General features: G+C 48.3%; 1 protein-coding gene across 1 annotated transcript in view; it reads left to right on the top strand.

The window, feature by feature from the left end:
- LOC140426524 (fibronectin type III domain-containing protein 7-like) overlaps positions 1-14,934 on the top strand; it is a 38,240-nt gene extending 23,306 nt beyond the window's left edge. Inside the window, exons 8-13 of the mRNA XM_072511404.1 lie at positions 463-720; positions 1,047-1,301; positions 2,738-2,992; positions 13,713-13,973; positions 14,131-14,160; positions 14,304-14,934. Of these exons, the coding sequence (XP_072367505.1) occupies positions 463-720; positions 1,047-1,301; positions 2,738-2,992; positions 13,713-13,973; positions 14,131-14,160; positions 14,304-14,347 (1,103 nt within the window). The 3' untranslated portion in view covers positions 14,348-14,934. The remainder of the gene's footprint in view (positions 1-462; positions 721-1,046; positions 1,302-2,737; positions 2,993-13,712; positions 13,974-14,130; positions 14,161-14,303) is intronic.
- The last annotated feature ends 7,167 nt before the right edge of the window (positions 14,935-22,101 follow it).

Below are 22,101 nucleotides of genomic sequence, written 5' to 3'. Positions count from 1 at the left end.
CCACCTAACCTGCACATCCTTGGACTGTGGGAGGAAACCGGAGCACCCGGAGGAAACCCACCCAGACAAGGGGAAAACATGCAGACTCCACAAAGACAGTGACCCAAGCCGGGAATCAAACTTGGGACCCTGAAGCAACAGTGCTAACCACTGTGCTACCATGTTGCTCACAACATAAGACATTACAATATATTATCAATATAAGACACTGTCATAAGCAGAGGGGCTCATGAATAGGAAGGTATGTTAATAAGTGAGATTATATAATCTGGGAGGAGGTTTTTGTGGAGCATAAACACCGGTAGAGATATGTTTAGCCAAATGACCAGTTTTGGTGCTGTAAATACAATGTAATACCACAATCTACACAATCTACCAATTAGTACTCTGCACCTGTAAACATTACTTTTGCAAAAGTTGTTGCCGTTACTTGTTTGAAAATGTCCATTCTTTGTGTCCTAGCACCTTGTTGTCCAACACACGTTAAAGCCTTGTTTGTCTCAAGTGACACTATTGAGGTAAAATGGAATCCAGCTCGTGGAGCCGAGATGTATGAAACCAAAGCCCAAGATGCGAGCTCAGTGGTGTTCTGTAATGATACTTCCACAATCTGTACACTGTCTGGATTGAAATGCAACACCATCTATAATATGACTGTATATTCCTACAGTGATATCAGGGGCTTCAACTATTCATGCCAGAAAAAGTCAATCACCACAGGTAAAATGACAAATGGGTTGTGTGCACTTAATTTTTATCAAACATTTCGTTGAGCTCTAATAAACCAATCAATTGTACCAAATAGAATCAAAGCTGTAATAAATAGAATCTAATTCCTATCATTTATTTCACACAGTGCTTTATAATATGGATAATGTAAAATCAAGTAGTGAATTGGAATGGATTATAGTTTTTTCGTTGGATTATACTGATATTAAAAACAATTTATTACATTATTCATTTAATTATTAATCATTGAAGCAAAAAAATAGAAAAAATTACCTGAATAGCTGAGAGTTTGAAATATCTATTTTTCCCCCCCACAGGACCATGCAGTCCCAGCATTCTAAATATTACAAAAGTGAATCCATCAACCATTAATGTATTATGGCACCAAAATAATCGTAATGCCATGTACAAGGTGTTTGCTTTCGGAAAGGCAGGGGTCCGATCCTGCAATAGCTCAGGACATTCTTGCGAAATCGCTGACCTCCCCTGTGGAGCTACATTCTCTGTCAGTGCAGTGGCCACAACTCCAGAAGGGAAGAGTTTACCCAGCTACAGTCTGCCTTTAGAAACTGGTAAAGAGATAACAACTTGTTTAGAAAATTTCATTTAGCGCAAAACATGTTTCATTGAAATGATCTTAGACATTGTGCAAAATGATTGCTGAATATTTCATCTATTCTGTGATGGTTCAATTGATTTACACAATTACGTCACCACTTGGACCAGGCAATTCTCAGATTCATAATCCTCATCTGTTCTGAGTTGCTCCCAGTTAATCTTAGGCATTAGTTGACTGTGGTTCCCCTCAGCAGTCCTGTGTTAGGACAGAGAAAATCAACCAAAATTGTTACCACTGATAAGAAAGTTGTGGATTTGTGCATGAAACATCCCAGGTACCACCCGAAGAAGAGCAAGGAAGTTCTTCCAATGTCATTCCGATCATTAATCCCGCAACCAGATTCACTAACACCATTTAATTGGTCATTTATTGTAGGACCATGCTGTAGAGAAATAGCTTGCTGAATACCCTACAATACAGCAATGCAAAAGTACTTAATTGGCTGCGAAGCGTTTTGGGACTTCCGGAGATTTTTTAAAGCGCCTCATAACTCCAAGTTTTTTCTGTCTAACAGGCCCTATTTAAAAAGTAATATATGGATATTGTTTGAGGACAAGGGTGTACAATATAATAATAATCGCTTATTCACACAAGTAGGCATCAATGAAGTTACTGTGAAAAGCCACATTCCGGCGCCTGTTCAGGGAGGCCGGTACGGGAATTGAACCCGCGCTGCTGCCTTGTTCTGCATTACAAGCCCGCAGTTTAGCCCACTGTGCTTTAATGCTCTTGGGCTCAATTTAAATATCCTATTGAAGCTGACATAGGCATAATGGCTACATAGAGCGGATTAGAGATTAACTGGCACTGGTGTCTGTGGAACAATACCTTCACAAAGTATCAACTCTTGCAGGAGGGAAGAGATGGAGAGAGGTGAAAATTGGTATCTGTGAGAGGGAAACATTGCTTTTAAATTAGTTAAAATCAAAGTTTCATGCCAAGCGGGCCGGATAAACTTGGAACCACAGCCTATCCAAGCATTTCTCAAATGTTTAAAGTGTCCACTTGCTTTAATCTGAGCAGCACCATGAACAATTGCAATTCCTCCAAATAATTTTCATGTGTTTATACTTACTCTTTAAAACTTTTGTCACTAGTGCGATTTTGTTACTTTAATAATGCCTTAGTAGGCCTCTACTTACATTTTCATTTTTATGATTATTCAAAGTAGGCCAATCTGCATCCAAATATGTAAGAGAGAGAAACAGTAGCCTCAGTCTTTTAATTGTCCATTTTATCACGACGTTTTTCCGATAACCTCAGAATTTCAGCATTTTTTAAGGATCACTGCAAAGGAATTTCTTGGAGGTGAATATTGTATAGCAGGGATAAAGCTGAAGAAATGGAAAATTACATATTTAACGGTAAACTCTCCATTTTCCTCCAAAGCACCCTGCTGCCCAAATAACTTCTCAGTGGCGCAGATTACACAGTCAATGACCAACGTTAGTTGGACTGCTGCAATTGGAGCACAGTCATATACTACAGTCTTGGAATCATCCAAAGGACAGGCTAAATGCCACACTGGAGAAACTCATTGCCTTCTTGGATGTATAACTTGTAGCACCAACTATACAGTGTCATTAAGCGCCGTTAGTGAAACTGGATTGATGTCAGTGTGCAACTACCATGGATATTCATCAAGTAAGTACAGAGTAGAGAGGTTCCATTTATATGAATTACATTATTCTGTTATTATTAAACATAATTCCGGATATAAATGTACGTCATTTATCCAGTAGTGAAACCCAAACTTCAGATTTGATCAGGTGAGCACATTGAGTTTGAACATGAAGATGCTCAATTTGCAGTCATTTGTATTGCAATTCTATCTCATTAGCTAAATTTTCCATATTTCATCTGGCATAAAATGCAACAGTTGCATCCCAAAGGCGGTGGCAGTGACCTACAGGCCCCCCAGTTGCTGTGTCCACCACAGCACTGATCATCAGGTACTGCTGAGTGGCCCCTGAAGTCATGTGGCGGATCCAATTAAAATGGAAATTGAGGAATGGTTGAGGACTCTGGGTCTGTATTCGTTGAAGATTAGAAGGATATGGGGGGGGATCTTATTGAAACTTACAGGCTACTGAGAGGCCTGGATAGAGTGGACGTGGAGAGGATGTTTCCACTAGTAGGAAAAACCAGAACCAGAGGACACCATCTCAGGCTGAAGGGACAATCCTTTAAAACTGAGATGAGGAGGAATTTCTTCAGCCAGAGGGTGGTGAATCTGTGGAACTCTTTGCCGCAGAAGGCTGTGGAGACCAAATCACTGAGTGTCTTTAAGACAGAGATAGATAGGTTCTTGATTAATAAGGGGATCGGGAGTTGTGGGGAGAAGGCAGGAGAATGGGGATAAAAAACATATCAACCATGATTGAATGGCGGAACAGACTCGATGGACCAAGTGGCCTAATTCTGCTCCTATGTCTTATGGTCTTATGAACTCCTAGGATGGGAGAAACCATAAAACAACGCCGGGGGGGGGGGGGGGGGGGGGGGGGGGGGACGCGGCGCAGGAGAGCAGTGAGACACCATTAGCCATCATTGAAGGGAGAGAGAGTGCAGCAGAGGTCAGTTTGTGACCCCAGAGCAGACTGACCATATTCTGAGAAAACCAAAGTGTGCCATCACAGGGCAATTAGGGATAGGCATTAACTGCTGGTGTGGAAAGTGAAACCCACATTCCTTGAATGAATACAAAAAATGATAAGGTCTGATTTGGTTGGTGGTCTGGGGCAGGAAACTGTGACTAAAGTGAGATGATTAAAGAGATCAAGAAGGTAGAAGTGGCGGTCCTCAGTTCTTGCAATTGTCCAATTGTTTCCAGGTTCTTGCGACTTGTATGGATGAGAGCAGAGCAGTGATTGTGAGTACTTGAAGCCTAAATTAAGAAAACAGAAGCTCAACAGTAATAACCTATAATAATAATGAGTAGACCTTACATTAACACTGCAATGAAATTACTGTGAAAATAGTCGCCACACTCTGGCATCTGTTCTGGTTCACAGAGGGGGAATTCAGAATGTCCAAATTACCTAACAGCATGTCTTTCGGGACTCGTGGGAGGAAAGCGGAGCACCCGGAGGAAACACACACAGACACGAGGAGAACATGCAGACTCCACGCAGACAGTGATCCAAGCCGGGAATCGAACCGGGGTCCCTGGCACTGTGAAGTAACAGTGCTAGCCACTGTGCTACCGTGCCGCTCCTCTGGATTATCACCAGAGACACAAGCTTAGTTTAAATAAGATTAGGGATTTGAATGTGTGGCTCAAAGATTGGAATGGGAGAAATGAGTTTTGATTCATGGGGCACTGGCACCAGTGCTGGAGAAACCAAGGAGCTGTACATTGGGAGGGTCTACATCTGAACTGTCTGGGACCAGTTTCAGTGAGTCACGTAACTAGGGCGGTAGCGAGAATGTTATACAAAATAGTTTGGGAGGAGGATGTGGTTTTAGCAGATTGTAAAAATTGTCAAAAGAGAGTTACAGGTTCTGTATTTGAATGCGTGCAGCATTCATAACAAAAGTAATGTATTTTTAGTGCAATAGAAATAAAAATGTAAGATCAGATAGCTTTTACAGAGACATGGCTGCAAGGTGACCAAGGTTCAGGTCTTAATATTGAAGGGATTTGACACTTTGAAAAGACAGGAAGCTAAATAAAGATGGTGGAGGAGCCCTGCTAATTAAAGGTGGCATTAGTACATTAATAAGAGGTGACTTTAGCTCAAGAGAGCCAGATGTAGAATTAATCTGGGTAGAGATAAGAAATAGAAGGGGTCAGGGGTCAATTGTGGGAGTAATTTATAGGCCTCCTGACAGTAATTACATTGTAGATTAGAGCATACAGGAAGAAATAAATGAAGTGTGTAAGAAAGGTACTGCAATAATCATGGGTGACTTGAATTTACATATGGAACTGAGAAGCTAGGTTAAAAGGTAAAACAATAGGGCTGCACTGTGGCGCAGTGCTTAGCACTGCTGTCTCATGGCGCCGAGGACCCAGGTTCGATCCCAGCTCCAGGTCACTGTCCGTGTCTGCGTGGGTCTCACTCCCACAACCCAAAGATGTGCAGGGTAGGTGGATTGGTCACACTAAATTGACCCTTAACTGGACACAAAACCCAACAAAATCCACCCCATCCTTACCCCCAACTAACAACCAATCAAAGAATTGCCATTGAATGAGCCACAGAGCCGAAAGACTAGGAGAGGAGAACCCCAACCTCAGAGCGAGGGAGACATGTGTAGCGAAGCATGGTGGACCGAACCGGGTCACCAAGACAAACACCGACCCACCCATCGATGGAGCAGTTGATGGAGCTTCCTTCAATCGAGCTCCAGGGGGACCTCAAGTTGGCGATGAGGCCGGCTATAGAAAACCCATTAAAGGGGGATTGGGCAGAACAGAACAGAGACTAGAGACTTTGAAGCACGGTCAATTGCACAAAGACTTGAGTTGGGTACAACTGAGGCTTTATTGCTCTAAGATGTGTGGCCACCCACAGCAGCTGGTGAAATGGCTGCAGCATTGAGGGCACACATATTTATACTCCGCTTACTGGGTGGAGCCAGCAGGCAGGGACTACCAATGCATCTGTAGTACAGGTCCTACCGTACATCACCTAATCGAGGTGCAACAGTGGTTTACCACATTCACCCCCTGTTAAAATTGAGTCCGGCTGGGGTGGTGAAGAACAATATACAACAAATGGTTTCCTTTTTACATTTACATTGACATTTGATAGAGGGAAAATAAAAGTCTTTTGAAGTCCAGTGGACCAGTTAGAGGTCTAACCTGTCCGGGGCCTTGATGTGCCGCTGGGAGCGGCGTAGCGGTGGCAGCGATGTCGATGCTGGTCTGATGTCCGGAGCCTCCGGGAGCGTGCCAAAATCCTCTTCATCCTCGGGCATGGGCAGGGGGAGGACGGATGGTCCCGGGGGGGTGTTGCTGCTGGGAGCACCGGGGGAGGGGAGGGTGGTGCCAGGCCGGGGTGTGTGTGTGTGTGACTTGCTGGTGCCAGGTCCCTGAGGGAGACAGTATCCTGGCGGCCGTCGGGGTACGCCACGTAGGCATACTGGGGGTTTGCATGGAGCAATTGCACCCTCTCCACCAACGGGTCTGCCTTGTGGAGTCGGACGTGCCTACGGAGCAGGACGGGTCCTGGAGCTGCGAGCCAAGTTGGGAGCGACACCCCGGATGTGAACTTCCTGGGGAAGGAAAAGAGACGTTCATGGGGTGTGTTAGTGGCGGTGCACAGTAGTGACCGAATGGAGTGTAGTGCATCAGGGAGGACCTCCTGCCAGCGGGAGGCCGGGAGGTCCCTGGACTGTAGGGCCAGTTGGATGGCCCTCCATACCGTCCCATTCTCCCTCTCTACCTGCCCGTTTCCCCAGGGGTTGTCGTTCTGCTGGAGGCGATACCCCTGCTGAGCAGGAACTGACGCAGCTCATCACTCATGCAGGAGGATCCCCTGTCACTGTGGATGTAGGCAGAGAAAGCGAACAGAGCAAAGATTGTGTTGAGGGCTTTGATGACGGTGGCAGACGTCATATCGGGGCATGGGATGGCAAGGGGAATCTGGAGTACTCATCGACCACACTGAGAAAATACGTGTTACGGTCGGTGGAGGGGAGGGGCTCTTTGAAATCCACGCTGAGGCGTTCAAAGGGGCCTTCACCAGGCGCGCACGGTCTGGCCGGTGGAAGTGTAGCTTGCACTCCGCACAGACCTGGCAATCCCTGGTGATTGTCCGTACTTCCTCGACGGAGTAGGGCAGATTGTGGGCCTTTATGAAATGGTACAACCGTGTGACTCCTGGGTGACAAAGATTGTCGTGCAGGGTCCGGAGTCGGTCTACCTGTGCGCTGGCACATGTACCTCGGGATAAGGCATCTGGGGGCTCGTTGAGCTTACCGGGGCGCTACAAAATCTCGTAATTGTAGGTGGAGAGCTCGATCCTCCACCTCAAGATCTTATCATTCTTGATCTTGCCCGTTGTGTGTTATTGAACATGAAGGCTACCGACCGTTGGTCAGCGAGGAGAGTGAATCTCCTGCCGGCCAGGTAATGCCTCCAATGCCGCACAGCTTCAACGATAGCTAGGGCCTCTTTTTCGACGGATGAGTGCCGAATTTCTGAGGCATGAAGGGTGCGGGAAAAGAATGCCACGGGTCTGCCTGCCTGATTGAGCATGGCGGCTAGGGCGATGTCTGATGCGTCGCTCTCTACTTGAAAGGGCAGCATCTCGTCTACTGTGTGCATCCTGGCCTTGCCGATATCAGCTCTGATACGGGCGAAGGCCTGTTGTGCCTCGGCCGTCAGAGGAAAATGGGTTGACTGTATGAGTGGGCGGACCTTGTCCGCATAGTTTGGGACCCACTGAGCGTAGTACGAAAAGAACTCCAGGCAGCGTTTGAGGGCCTTGGGGCAGTGGGGGAAGGGGAGCTCCATGAGGGGGCGCATGCGGTCGGGATCGGGCCCCAGATCTCCGTTCTGGACCACATAGCCGAGGATGGCTAAGAGGGTCATGCACTTCACCTTGTTATAGGTGAGGTTGAGGAGAGTGGCGGTGTGGAGAAATTTGGCAAGGTTAGAGTCGTGGTCCTGCTGATCATGGCCGCCGATGGTGACGTTGTCTAGGTACGGAAAGGTGGCCCGCAAACCGTACCAGTCGACCATTCGGTCCATCTCCCTTTGGAAGAACGAGTCCCCATTGGTGACGCCGAAGGGAACCCTGAGGAGGTGTTAGAGGTGGCCGTCTGCCTCGAAGGCAATGTATGGACGGTCCGATTTACGAATGGGGAGCTGGTGGTAGGCAGATTTGAGGTCTACCATTGAGAAGACCTGGTACTGTGCAATCTGATTGACCATATCAGATATGCGTGGGAGGGGGTATGCGTCAAGCTGCGTGTACCGATTGACTGTAGTCCACGACCATTCTGTGTTTCTCCCCAGTTTTAACTACTACCACTTGGGCTTTCCAGAGGCTGTTGCTGGCCTCGATGATGCCTTCCCGAAGCAGCCGCTGGACCTCGGACCTGATGAAAGTCCTGTCCTGGGTGTTGTATCGTCTGCTCCTGCTGGCGACAGGTTTGCAATCTGAGGTTAGATTTGCAAAGAGGGAAGGCGGATCGACCTTTAGGGTCGTGAGGCCGCCCACAGTGAGGGGTGTAGGGGCCCGCCGAATTTCAGGGTTAGGCTCTGGAGGTTGCACTGGAAGTCCAGGCTGAGTAGCAGGGCAGCGCAGAGGTTAGGGAGGACTTAGAGGCGGAAGCCGCTGAATTCTACGCCATGGACCATAAGTGTGACTGTACAGTACCCCCGGATCGCCACGGAATGGGATCCGGAGGCCAGGGAGATTTTTTTGGTTGGCAGGGTGTACCGCTAGGGAGCAGCGCCTTACCGTATGCAGGTGGATGAAGCTTTCGGTGCTCTCGGAGTCCAGCAGATAAGAGGTCACGTGTCCGTTGATTTTAACTCTGGTCGATGCGGTGGCCAGGTTGTGTGGACGAGACTGGTCGATGGTCACTGAGGCGAGTCGTGGTCAGTCGTCGCTGGTGTCGGATGATGGAGAGACCGGGGGGCACAGGTCCTGGCACGCTAGCGGTGCCCATGTGCCGTGGGGCAGACAAGATGGCGGAGTCTGAAGATCTTGAGGAGGACAAATTGGCGACGCCCATGGACTGCATATATTGCTCGGAGGGGAAGATGGCGGCACCCACTAGCCATGCTTGGTCTGAGGAGGAGAAGATGGCGGTGCCCACTGGCTGCGCGTGGTCTGAGGGGGAGAAGATGGCAGCGCCCACTGGCCGCGCGTGGTCCAGGGAGGTGAAGATGGCAGCGCCCATTGTCCGTAAACGAGGAGGACGGGGGACATAGCGGCGACTGCGCGGGCATGGCACACCATGGCGAAGTGGCCCTTCTTGTCACAAGCCTTACAAAGGGCAGCACGGGCCGGGCAGGTTTGGCAGGTGTGTTTTTGCTATCCGCAAAAGTAACTTCGGGGACCCCCGGGGTTCGCTGGCGCGTGGCGCAGGCGTATTGGCTGGGTAAGGCCCCCGCTGGGGCGACCGTCTGTGGGGTCCAAGATGCATAGGAGGGGTGGGCCGCGCGGCTGGGGGTGTAGGCCTGAACGTTGCGCGAGGTGACCGTCATAGAGAGCGCTAGTTTCTTTGTCTCTGCTAGGTCGAACGTGGCCCCTTCTAACAGTCGCTGACGTATGAGATCCGACCCAATCCCCGTAACAAACGCGTCCCGCATGAGGAGGTTTGAATGTTCAGTGGCTGTAACGGCCTGACAGTCCCAGTCCCGGATGAGTGGGATTAGGGCCCGCCAGAAGTCTTCTATGGACTCACCAGGGAGTTGAGAGCGAGTGGCGAGTACGTGCCTGGCGAAGAGCGACTTCGTCTTCTGAGCGTAATTATCTTTGGGAAGCGTCATGGCTTCGGCGTAGTTCGGCGCATCCTAGATTAGCGGAAAGACGCTGGAGCTCAACCTTGGTACAGGATCTGTATGTTCTGAGCCTCCGAGACAGGGGTGGACGCCGAGTTGAATACACGCCTCGAAACAAGCTAGCCAGTGTTGAAAGTCCTTTTTGGCGTTGCTTGAATGTGGATCCAGCTGCAGGCGATCCGGTTTGATACGGAGGTCCATCTTTTGTAAATCTTAGAGCAATAAATTGATGCACGATCAATTGCACAAAGACTTGAGTTGGGTACAACTGAGGCTTTATTGCTCTAAGGTGTGTGGCCTCCCACAGCAGCTGGGGAAATGGCTGCAGCATGGAGGAAACGCATATTTATACTCCGCCTACTGGGCGGAGCCAGCAGGCAGGGACTACCGCCATACCTGTATTACCATACATCACCTAATAGAGCTGCAACAGTGGTTTACCATAGACTTAAAGGGCTATTCGTCTGTATAAATGCCTTTCCCGGAGAATAGTGGAGGCTGGGTCATTTAATTTATTCAAGGCTGGGTTAGATAGGTTTTTGAAAGTCAAGGGAGTCAAGGGTTACTGGGAGTCAGGCAGAAAGGTGCAGCTATTGCCACATTTAGATTAGCCATGATCTTATTAAATGATGGAGCAGGCTCAAAAGATCGAATGACCTACTCGTGCTCCCCAATCCTATGTTCTTATGTCAGTAATGGGGGAGAAGGCCGTGGTGTATTGATAGTTGCAATGCCACTGAACTCTGAATCCAGAGGCCCTGACTAATGCTCCAGAGACACAAGTTCATGTTCCACCATGGCACCTGATGGAATTTAAATTTAACCAATTAGTGTAGAATATGAAGCTTGTCTCAGCATCAGTGCCCATTAAACTATCATCAATTGTTGTAAAAGCCCATCTAGTTCACAAATGCCCTTTAGGGTTGGAGATTTGCCACCCTGAATTAGTCTGACCCACATGTGACTCCAGACCCACAGCAATGTGGTTGGCTCTTAACCGCCCCCTGATATGGCCTAGCAAGCCACTTGGCTCAAGGGCACTTAATGATGGGCAACAAATATTGGCCTTGCCAACAGTGACCACATCCCGTGAAAGAATAAATCATTTTTAAAAAGGACTCTGATTGTGGGGGCAGAATGATAAGTGTTCTGCCTGGCTCACAAGGCCTGCTTGGCTGGTGACCACTGAGACGCCCCTCAATCCTCCCAGGGACCAGGGGCTGGATTCTCCATTATTGAGACAATGTCCCCACGCCAGCGTCAAAACGGTGGAGTTTTACTCCTGACATTCCTGCAAAAAAGTGAAACAAATTCCCAGCCCTGCAAGGGGCTATCAGGTACCCGGAGTGAATCTTACAGCTTTTGCTGCAGATACGGGCCCCTGCACATCCGGTTCAGAGGCCGCGCGTGCGCACGGTGGCGGCCTCCAGCGGCAGCGCCGTGCTCCATGGTGGACTCGGATCGCGGAACCAGACCAAAGAAAGAGACCCCCGATCGGCTGCGTGCCCGACCCTTAAACCCCGCACATTTATTCCCCGGCCGCCTATAAGGCACCCCCTAGTCTCCAATCCCCCCGCCCCCGACCAGGGTGGCCAAGGACTGAGTCCGCAGCGAGCATTCCGACCGGCAATAGCAGGTCAGTTCCATGTCGCCGGGAACTCAGCCGGTCGAGGGTGGAGGATTGCTGAGTAGGTCTCTGGCAATGGCCCCCCGGCGGCGCGGCGCACTCCCCGGTGTCGTTGCTTTTCGGTGCCTGGAGAATCGCCGGCCCCGATTACAGTGTCAAACTGGATTCTCCACCCCGGTGCCAGCCGCGATTTCAGCGTCGGGGTGCAGAGAATCCAGTCCCAGATCTCACCTCCAAAAACCTACCTTACCCCCACTTTGGAAGCTATCAGGGCAACCTGCTAGTGCAGCAGTCCTGAGGCTGTGGCTTGCACACCCTCCCCTCCCCCTCCTACCCCTAACCCTGGAGCTCAGTTTTTAGTCACTGGCTCAATACAAATATGACATAAGACTGGGTTATCAAAATCAACCTGACCTCCTGGCATGATGACCACCTTGCTGCAACATCACCAGCAAGTGGCCTGGATAGCTATCTGAGGTCAAATTAATCTTCATTATTTTTATCTCAAGATCAAGATACGCTTCAGGAATTGTTCCTGCAGTCAGTTTTGTTATTCTTTACAAAGAAGCACAAGTTTACACTTAACACAAAAATATGATGCCTGCACAGTTGCAGGCATGGAATTGTTTTTCATAATTAGCGCAAAGTGTTTTATAGTGGAAGTCTTTATCTGCAGTTACCAATTCACAGACTGTCAATTTAGAGTTTAAGTAATTTTTTTAAAATTTAAACTTAAGAGTACCCAATTCATTTTTTCCAATTAAGGGGCAATTTAGTGTGGCCAATCCACCTAGCCTGCACATCTTTGGGTTGTGGGACGAAACCCACGCAAACACGGGGAGAATGTGCAAACTCCACACAGACAGGGACCCAGAATCGAACCTGGGACCTCGGCGCTGTGAGGCAGCAGGGCTAACCCACTGCACCACCGTGCTGCCCCTGAATTTAAGTATTTATTCTGCATCTTTTAAGTTAGTTAGCCAATTGATTAAAAATGGACATGTAACCCCATGCTGTATTTTTAAGGTTTTTAAAAAAAAATTCAGAATTGACAGCCCCTCCCTCATTATAACATTTGTCTGTTTATCAATGGGCACTGCACTCCAAAAGTGTTCTTTTTATCAAGTGCTTTGAGGGGTTTCAATGTGTAAAAACAGTGCAAATATTGGGCGCTATTGTCCCGTCCCCCCACAACGGGTGAGCGAATCGCCGGGGCGCCGCGTGAATCGCGCCATGCCGCCCCGAACCCCGCACGCGATTCTCCCCCCCCCCCCCCCCCCCCCCCCCAGAAACCAGCGGTGTGCGATTTGCACCGGGCCACTCGGAGAACCGGCCAGCAGCGATTCTCCGGCCCGGATGGGCTGAGCGGCCACTACAACACGACAGGTTCCCTCCGGCGCCGTCCACCCCTGGTCGCTGCTGGCGGGAACTCTGCAGGAATGCTGGGGGGGGGGGCTGTGGGGGTGTGAGGGGGGCTCCTTCACCGGGGTGGCCGTCGATGGGGTCTGGCCGCGATCGGGGCCCACCGATCGGCGGGCCAGCCTCTCCACTCCCCCCCCCCCAGGCCTACCTCCTTTCGCGCGCGGCCCCAGAACACCGGCGCCATGTTGGTGAGGGTTTGGCGTGCATGAGACGTTCCCCGCACATGCGCAGGATGGCGCGGCCCAACTGCGCATGCGCAGGATTGTGCTGCCCCAACTGCGCATGCGCGGGTTGGCGTGGCGCCAATGCTGGAGCGGCGTGAACCGCTCCAGCGCCATGCTGGCCACCTGTGGGGGCCAGAATAGGTCGTGCCCAGGCCCTGTTCGCGCCGTCGTGAAACGCGACGGCGTTTACAACGGCGCGAACATTTGGCCTCCATATCGGAGAATCGCCCCCATTATTCATTATTTATTCAATAGACATTGGTTAGACCGGCAAACCAGGTGAGTGTGGATTAATCTGTGAAAAGAAGTTTGCATGTATCATAAGACAAGAGATGATTCATTTTAGAAATCTTTTGCAGAGTAAAAATTTTGGTCCAATGGTAAAGCAAACATTGAACTTTAGGGATTTTTAATAATTAAGCTTGAAGCAATCTATGAATATGTCCAATTATTATTGAGCTCATTGCCCCAATTCTATATCGGTTTGGTAGATTATTGGGTCCTTTGTTTCAATATGATCATAAAACCCGCCAAACTAATGTCAAATGTAAGGGACTGTTATGTACAGTTAATTATTCATCAGGTCAATGTGCTTAACATGCTTTTGTTTATATTTTATATCAGGTGGTTGCTGCCCATCTGCAGTTAAACTTTACAGATTAAGAAGCAATGCATTAAGAGTTTACTGGCATGCCATTGCTGGTTCTGTGAACTACATTGTCAATGTTACCAGCAACAATGCAAACTTCACCTGCTCCCCGATGTCCGGTTACACTTATTGTGACATAAGTGAAATTTACTGTGGGGACATTTATACTGTCACCGTCTCTCCGGTTTCCATAGATGGATCAATAGTCACGTTTTGTCCGATGAAAATGTATTCAGGTAATGTGATCTTATGATTTCAACTCAAAAGTCAGTTAAATCAAGTTCAGTTACTATATCATTTATTCAAAATTCTCAGAAATCTTGCACAATGTCTTATTAGGAAGATTAATGCAAACAAAACTTCAATTTTAACACAATTATTTTTTCCCCCTAGTCTCCTGTTCTATGAATTCAGGTGCAATGGGTAAGAATATCTTCTATAATTAACTATATTATACTGAATCTAGTTTATATTTATAAATTAACTAACAAATTTTATTCAATAATTTGTGTCTAACCGTATACATTTATTATTACTATTAACAATCAGTTTCTTTGTTTATTTAGTGATTTATCGAGGAAAGAGAAGCTTATTTTATAACGAAGCTTAGGAGGGGCAAGTTGAAAGTTCTTTTGCATGTGCAGAGAATTATTTGGCATTTAACCTGTTTTACTGTATTACACAATGTTGCAACACTTTCCAATACATGTTTCTTTTACCCGGATTACAGATCAATAACATCAATTTATCCCAACCAAAATCAATGCAAAATAATGTTCCTCACTTACATTTGCATTCGAGAACACTGTGAAAGAACTGTCTGTTAATTATTCTGAAAGTCACTTTGTTTCACATACTGGAAACTAATGTGTTGATTTGATAAAGAGTCAATTCCTTACTCTTAATCAAGAAAAAGATAACATTATATAATTAATATTAACAAAAAGCATTCATTACATTAACTATAGATCTCGCAAAATTAACAGTGAATCTGATTAAAATAGCGAAAACGAGTTGAGGACAAAGAAATAAACATTTTTCTGTATCTTGTTTAAACTTACTGCTTTTTACACTCTTTGTATAAATGAAGAAAAACTGAAGGCAACACAAAGAAGGAACCATGAGCAGTGATCACTGGAAAACATTGACTTTTCTTGTTGTGCATGTGATATTAAAATAAATGCAAATCTAAATGTTTGTCTCTATTGTGTGCAGTTATAATTTCTGTATTGTTCGTACCGATGAAACTTGATTATATCTGTGCTTCACAAACGTGGATCTATCAACTACTTCCGAAGCCATTTTTGCATAATGTCTAATATTATTAAACATTCATTATACATGTATATAAATATCATATCATAATTACTAAGGGCTATTTAGCACAGGGCTAAATCGCTGGCTTTGAAAGCAGACCAAGGCAGGCCAGCAGCACGGTTTGATTCCCGTAACAGCCTCCCCGAACAGGTACTGGAATGTGGTGACTAGGGGCCTTTCACAGTAACTTCATTTGAAGCCTACTTGTGACAATAAACGATTTTCATTTCACTGAATGGAATATGATCTGCCATTTTTCCTGGTATAAATAATATAGTGGGGACGTGGAAACCTTGCCAATCCAAATACAAAACAAGGACACAAAAGGGCCAACTCATCCGAAGCCAGTAACTTTTCAAGTTTGGCAAGTTAGGAAAGAGAAATTGCCCAAGCTAAAGTTTGTTTAGCCCCCCACTCACTTGGGCCTGCCAGTCAGGCACCCATACCCTGGACTTGCCTTCAGTCTGGCTTCCATAACAGTGGCCACCACTCAAACCTGGCATTGCTGGGACTACAGCAGCTCTCTGAGATGGGACCTCTTCCCCAAAGGGGGGTGGGAGTCTCATCCTGAGCCAATTAATGCCTTGCTGTGGAGAACTTGGCGCCCCGTAAAACCCAGCCCACCATGTTATTTAAAACTGAATAAATGTAACAATGTATAGATTGTGGGCGGGATTCTCCGTCGGCCAACGGCAAAATCGCGAAAGACAATTAGGCGGAGAATCGGCCTTGACACCTAAATTGTGGCCGGTGCCGGGTTCGCACCAAATCACAATTCTCCAGCGCCTCGACAGCGGCGTCAATGTGTTCCACTCTGCATGTACAGTAAACGCCCTTTGCATCTCATTAGGGCCTGACCCGGTATTCTCCAGGGCCTCTGCGATCCTCCGCCTCCGCTGGGGGTACTCCCGACGGTGAGGTTCACTTGTGCTTTTAGAAATCGGGAAACAGGCACTGTGGCTGATGAGGGGGAGGGAGGAGGTAGGACATGCAGAGGTGCCATCGTGGGCTGCCGGTCCTGACACTGACCGGGCTGGCTGGGTGGGGGGCTGCCAGGGTCGGGGGGGCGGGGCAGTGTATTAAAGAGCAACTAGGAATAGTTGGCCCACGTGGAGTGGGGGGAGTGGGAACAATGATGAGGGGAAAACAGATTAATGGAAGAAATGAAAATAAATTCAGCACGGCAGCATTGTGGTTAGCACAATTGCTTCACAGCTCCAGGGTCCCAGGTTCGATTCCGGCTTGGGTCACTGTCTGTGCGGAGTCTGCACATCCTCCCCGTGTGTGCGTGGGTTTCCTCCGGGTGCTCCGGTTTCCTCCCACAGTCCAAAGATGTGCAGGTTAGGTGGATTGGCCATGATAAATTGCCCTTAGTCCAAAATTGCCCTTAGTGTTGGGCGGGGTTACTGTGTTATAGGGTGGAGGTGTTGACGTTGGGTAGGGTGCTCTTTCCAAGAGCCGGTGCAGACTCGATGGGCCGAATGGCCTCCTTCTGCACTGTAAATTCTATGATGAAATTGATAGAAATAACAATGGAGTGAAGGTGGAGGAGAGAGTTGTCTGAAGTTGTTGAAGTCAATGTTAAGTCTAGAAGGTTGTAATCAGAAGATGAGATGCTATTACTCCAGTTTGCGCCGTGCTTCACTGGAACATTGCAGCAGGACAAGGACGGACATGTGGATGTGAGAGCTTGACGGTAAGTTGAAGTGGCAAGTGACAGGAAGATCTGGGTCTTGCTTGTGGACGGACGAGCTGTTCTGCAAATTGGCCACCCAGTCTGCATTTAGTCTCTCTAATGGCCCTAGCGGTCTACTCTGTATTGGAGAGACTAAATGCAGATACGCTGCTCACCTTTGTTCTGCCAGTCGCACATTCTAATCTCTTCATGTGCCACTATCAGCACCCTTTTTTATGGGCAGTACGGTAGCACAAGTGGCTAGCACTGTGGCTTCACAGCCACAGGGTCCCAGGTTCGATTCCCCGCTGGGTCACTGTCTGTGCGGAGTCTGCACGTTCTCCCCGTGACTGCGTGGGTTTCCCCCGGGTGCTCCGGTTTCCTCCCACAGTCCAAAGACGTGCAGGTTAGGTGGATTGGCCATGATAAATTGCCCATAGTGACCAAAAAGGTTAGGAGGGGTTATTGGGTTACGGGGATAGGCTGGAAGTGAGGGCTTAAGTGGGTCTGTGCAGACTCGATGGGCCGAATGGCCTCCATCTGCACTGTATGTTCATGTTCTATGTTCCCATTTCCAGTTCCCTCTAGCACTGACAAAGAGTCATCCAGACTCGAAACGTTAGCTCCCATTTCTCTCCACAGATGCTGTCAGACCTGCTGAGATTGTCTAGATATATGTCTACTCTTCTGGGCAAGAAAGACAGTGGAAAAAAAAACCCAATCTACTCTAGGAACTGCCAGCAAGAGATAGAGGAACAGATAGGTAGAGAGATTTTGGATAGTTGCAAAAGTAACAGGGTTGCTGTGGTAGGGGATTTTAATTTCTCCTATATTAACTGGGACTCAGTGCTAGGGGTTTGGATGGGGCAGAGTTTGTAAGGTGTATCGAGGAAGCCTTCTTGATGTAATATGTATATAGTCCAACTAGGGAAGGGGCAGTACTGGACCTGGTATTGGGGAATGAGTCTGGACAGGTGGTTGAGGTTTCAGTAGGGGAACATTTTGGGAGTAGTGACCACAATCCCGCAAGTTTTAGGGTACTTTTGGACAGGGATGAGGGTAACCCTCGAATTAAGGTGTTAAACTGGGGAACGGCAAATTACGATAACATTAGAATTGAAGAATTTGGATTGGGTGCGGCTGTTGGAGGGTAAATCAACATCGGACATGTGGGAGTCTTTCAAGCGACAGTTGATTAAGATTCAGGAAAGTCACGTTCCTGAGAGAATGAAGGATAAGTATGGGAAGTTTAAGGAGCCTTGGATAAAGAGGAATATTGTGAACTGTGTCAAAAAGAAAAAGGAGACTTTTGTACGGTCTAGTAGGGTGGGAATCAGTCAAAACCCTTGATGAGTATAAAGAAAGTAGGAAGGTGCTGAAGCGGGAAATTAGGAAGGCTAGGAGGGGTCATGAAAAGTCCTTGGCAAGTAGGGTTAAGGTGAATCCCAAAGCTTTTTGTTCATATGTAAAAAGCAAAAGGGTGGCCAGGGGAAGGATTGAACCACTTAAGGACAGTGGGGGGAAACTATGTGTTGAGCCAGATGAAATAGGTGAGGTACTGAATGAATACTTTGCATCAATGTTCACCAAAGAAAGGGATTTTGTGGAAGATAATTCTTGGGTAGGGTGTGCGGATAGTCTGGATCATGTTAACATCGAAAAGGAGGGGGTATTGTGGGCGGGATTCTCCAATAAAGGGGCTATGTCCCCATGCCCGCGAAAAAACACGTGCAAATCACTCTGGACTTACCTGGAGAAAGTCCAGGGTGATTCTCCGATTTGCAGGGGGCTAGCAGGGCCCTGGAGTAGTCTCGCAGCTCCGGCTGTCGATACGGGGCCCTGCATTTCCGGTCGGGAGTCCGACTTGGCCGACCCACACCGCGGACTGGCACCAAAAACATAGGCCACCCCAGATTGTGTGCGTCCACGGATTGGTGGTCCCCGATCAGTAGCCCGGCCATCCTGGAGGCCCCTCCCTTGAATGATCCCCCCACTCCTCACCAGGGCAGCCGCAGACAGTGTCCGCAGCCGCCACGCCGAGTTACCGACAGGTGGAACCATGAGAAAACCATGCCATTGTTAACTCGGCCAGCTGCACTCAGTGAATCGCAGAGGGGGCTTCTTTCAATGGCTCCCGACCGCATGCACGATTGGCGCCGATTCTCCAGGACCTCTTCTGAGGAGGTCGGTGCGGATTTTTGTAAACAGACATCTACAGACGCTGAAAGATGCCCTTGTATGTACGGGATATGGCGTTCGATTCATCGATCGACAGTTCCAACGCGCCACAGCAAAAAAACGCACCAACCTCCTCAGAAGATAAACATGGGACACAACCGACAGAGTGCCCTTTGTCGTCCAGTACTTCCCCCAGAGCGGAGAAACTACAATATCTTCTTTGCAGCCTTCAACATGTCATCGATGAAAACTAACATCTTGCCAAGGTCATCACCAGATCCCCACTACTTGCCTTCAAACAACCGTGCAACCTCAAACAAACCATTGTTTGCAGCAAACTACCCAGCCTTCAGAACAGCGACCACGACACCACACAACCCTGCCATGGCAATCTCTGCAAGACGTGCCAGATCATTGACATCGGTACCACCATTACACGTGAGAACACCACCCACCAGGTACGTGATGCATACTCGTGCGACTCAGCCAATGTTGTCTACCTCATATACTGAAGGAAAGGATGTCCCAAAGCGTGGTACATTGGCAAGACCATGCAGACGCTGCGACAACGGATGAATGGACATCGCGCGACAATTGCCAGGCAGGGTGGCAAAGTGGTTAGCATTGCTGCCTCACGGTGCCGAGGTCCCAGGTTTGATCCCTGCTCTGGGTCACTGTCCATGTGGAGTTTGCACATTCTCCCCGTGTTTGCGTGGGTTTCGCCCCCACAACCCAAAGATGTGCAGGGTAGGTGGATTGGCCACGCTTAATTGCCCCTTAATTGGAAAAATAAAATTGGATACTCTAAATTTATTTAAAAAAAGGAATGTTCCCTTCCAGTCGGGGAACATTTCAGCAGTCAAGGGCATCCAGCCTCTGATCTTCGGGTAAGCGTTCTCCAAGGCGGCCTTCAGGATGCGCGACAATGCAGAATCGCCGAACAGAAACTTATAGCCAAGTTCCGCACACATGAGTATGGCCTCAACCGGGATCTTAGATTCATGTTGCATTACATTCAACCCCCCACTATCTGGCTTGGGCTTGCAAAATCCTACCAATTGTCCTGGCTTGAGACAATTCACACCTCTTTAACCTGTGATTATCCCTCTCACCAGTTGCTCCGTCTGGACCAGTAGACTTAATTACCTGCAAAGACTTGCATTCAAAGTATCCTCTTGCATCTTTGACTTTGTCTATATATATGGTTCTGGAACCTACCTCTTCATTCACCTGAGGAAGGAGCAGCGCTCCGAAAGCTAGTGATTCGAAACAAACCTGTTGGACTTTAACCTGGTGAAGTAAGACTTCTTACTCTGCTCACCCCAGTCCAACGCCGGCATCTCTACATTATGTATTGTTCTTTGTTCTTTGAAACTACACACTCATTAGTCTTACATCTAAAATTGGAAAACTAATAGAAAGAATTAACAAAAACATACCTGATATTAACAATGATCATGTAAGTATTAGTCAATATGACTTGGGAAAGGAAACGTTCTACTTGACCAAAAACCAAACCCATTGACGTTTTTTGAAGAAATGACTTCCATGAGGACTGTGAAAAAACTGATGGCAAGATAAAGCTGGATATCCAGAAAGGGTTTGACAAAGTCCTGCATCAAAAAGCAAAAATTTTCTTTTTTTGTTTTCTAAACGCATTTTATACAAACTTGTATCAAAGTAGGTTACAGCAAATAAACACCCCGGGAAACATTCCTCCCAACAACAACTATACAGTTTGTACAGATTTTTCTCCTTTTTCACCCCCCCCCTCCCCCCATCATCCACCACCCCACCCCCCTGCGACGAACAGCTCCTCAAACACAGTCACAAACATCCCCCACCTTTTCTCAAACTCCCCTGCTGAGCCCCTTAACTCATACTTTATCTTCTCTATCCGCAGGAAGTCATACAGGTCACCCAACCAAGCTGCTACCCCCGGTGGCGATGCCGACCGCCACTCCAGCAAAATCCGTCGCCGTGCAATCAGAGAGGCGAAGGCCAAGAAATCAGCCTTCCACCTCTCCATGAGCTCCGGCTTCTCTGAAACCCCAAATATCGCCACCAAAGGGTCCGGGTCCACTCCCTCCTCCACTATCCTGGCTAAGACCGTGAACACTCCCGCCTAGAATCTTCCCAATTTTTCACAACCCCAAAACATGTGCGCATGATTCGCTGGCCCCCGCCCACACCTCTCACACTCATCTGCTACCCCCTGAAAGAACCCACTCATTCTCGCCCGAGTCATATGCACCCTGTGCACCACCTTGAACTGTATCAGGCTCATCCTTGCACAAGAGGAGGTCCCGTTTACCCTTCACAGTGCCTCACTCCATACTCCCCAATTGATCTCCATTCCCAACTCCGCCTCCCATTTCTCCTTGATCTTCACCACCCGCTCGCCTCCCTGCTCCCCCAGCCATTAATATATATCCCCAATTCTTCCCTCCCCTTCCACATCCGGAAGCAGCAGTCGCTCCAGCAGGGTGTATCCCGGCAGTCTAGGGAACCACTTCCAGACCTTTCGTGCAAAGTCCCTAACCTGTAGATACCTGAACTCACTACCCTTGGCAGCTCTACCCTCTCCCTTAGCTCCTCCAGACTGGTGAACCCTTCCTCCAAATACAAATCCCTCACCTCCCTCCACCTCCTGTATACACTATCCATTCCCCCCCCCCGGCTCAAACCCATGATTCTCGCACAGCGGCGTTAGCACCGACATCCCTTCCACCCTAAAATGCCTCCTCAGCTGATTCCATATCTTCACCATGGACTGCACCACTGGGCTCCCTGAATACCTACTCGGAGCCATTGGCAATGCTGCTGTCACCATAGCCCTCAAACTAGACCCCTTACAAGATTCCTCCTCCATCCTAATCCACTCTACCCCTTCTCCTTCCCACCACCGCCGCACCTTGTCCGCATTCGCCGCCCAATAATAATGAAGCAAGTTTGGCAATGCCAACCCCCCCTGCTGCCTCTGCCTCTGTAGCAGGGTCCTCCCCACCATCGGCACATTCCCCGCCCATACAAAGTCAGAGATGATTGTGTCCACTTTCCAAAAAAAAGCGATTGGTATCAAGATCGGGAGAGCCTGAAAGATAAACAAGCACCTCGACAGAATATTCATTTTCACCACTTGGACCCTCCCCGCCAACGTTAAGTGCAGTGTATCCCACCTCTTAAGATCCTCC

Source organism: Scyliorhinus torazame, chromosome 7, assembly GCF_047496885.1.
Source record: "Scyliorhinus torazame isolate Kashiwa2021f chromosome 7, sScyTor2.1, whole genome shotgun sequence".
Taxonomy (NCBI): domain Eukaryota; kingdom Metazoa; phylum Chordata; class Chondrichthyes; order Carcharhiniformes; family Scyliorhinidae; genus Scyliorhinus; species Scyliorhinus torazame.
This window is presented reverse-complemented; position numbering and strand designations above follow the sequence as displayed.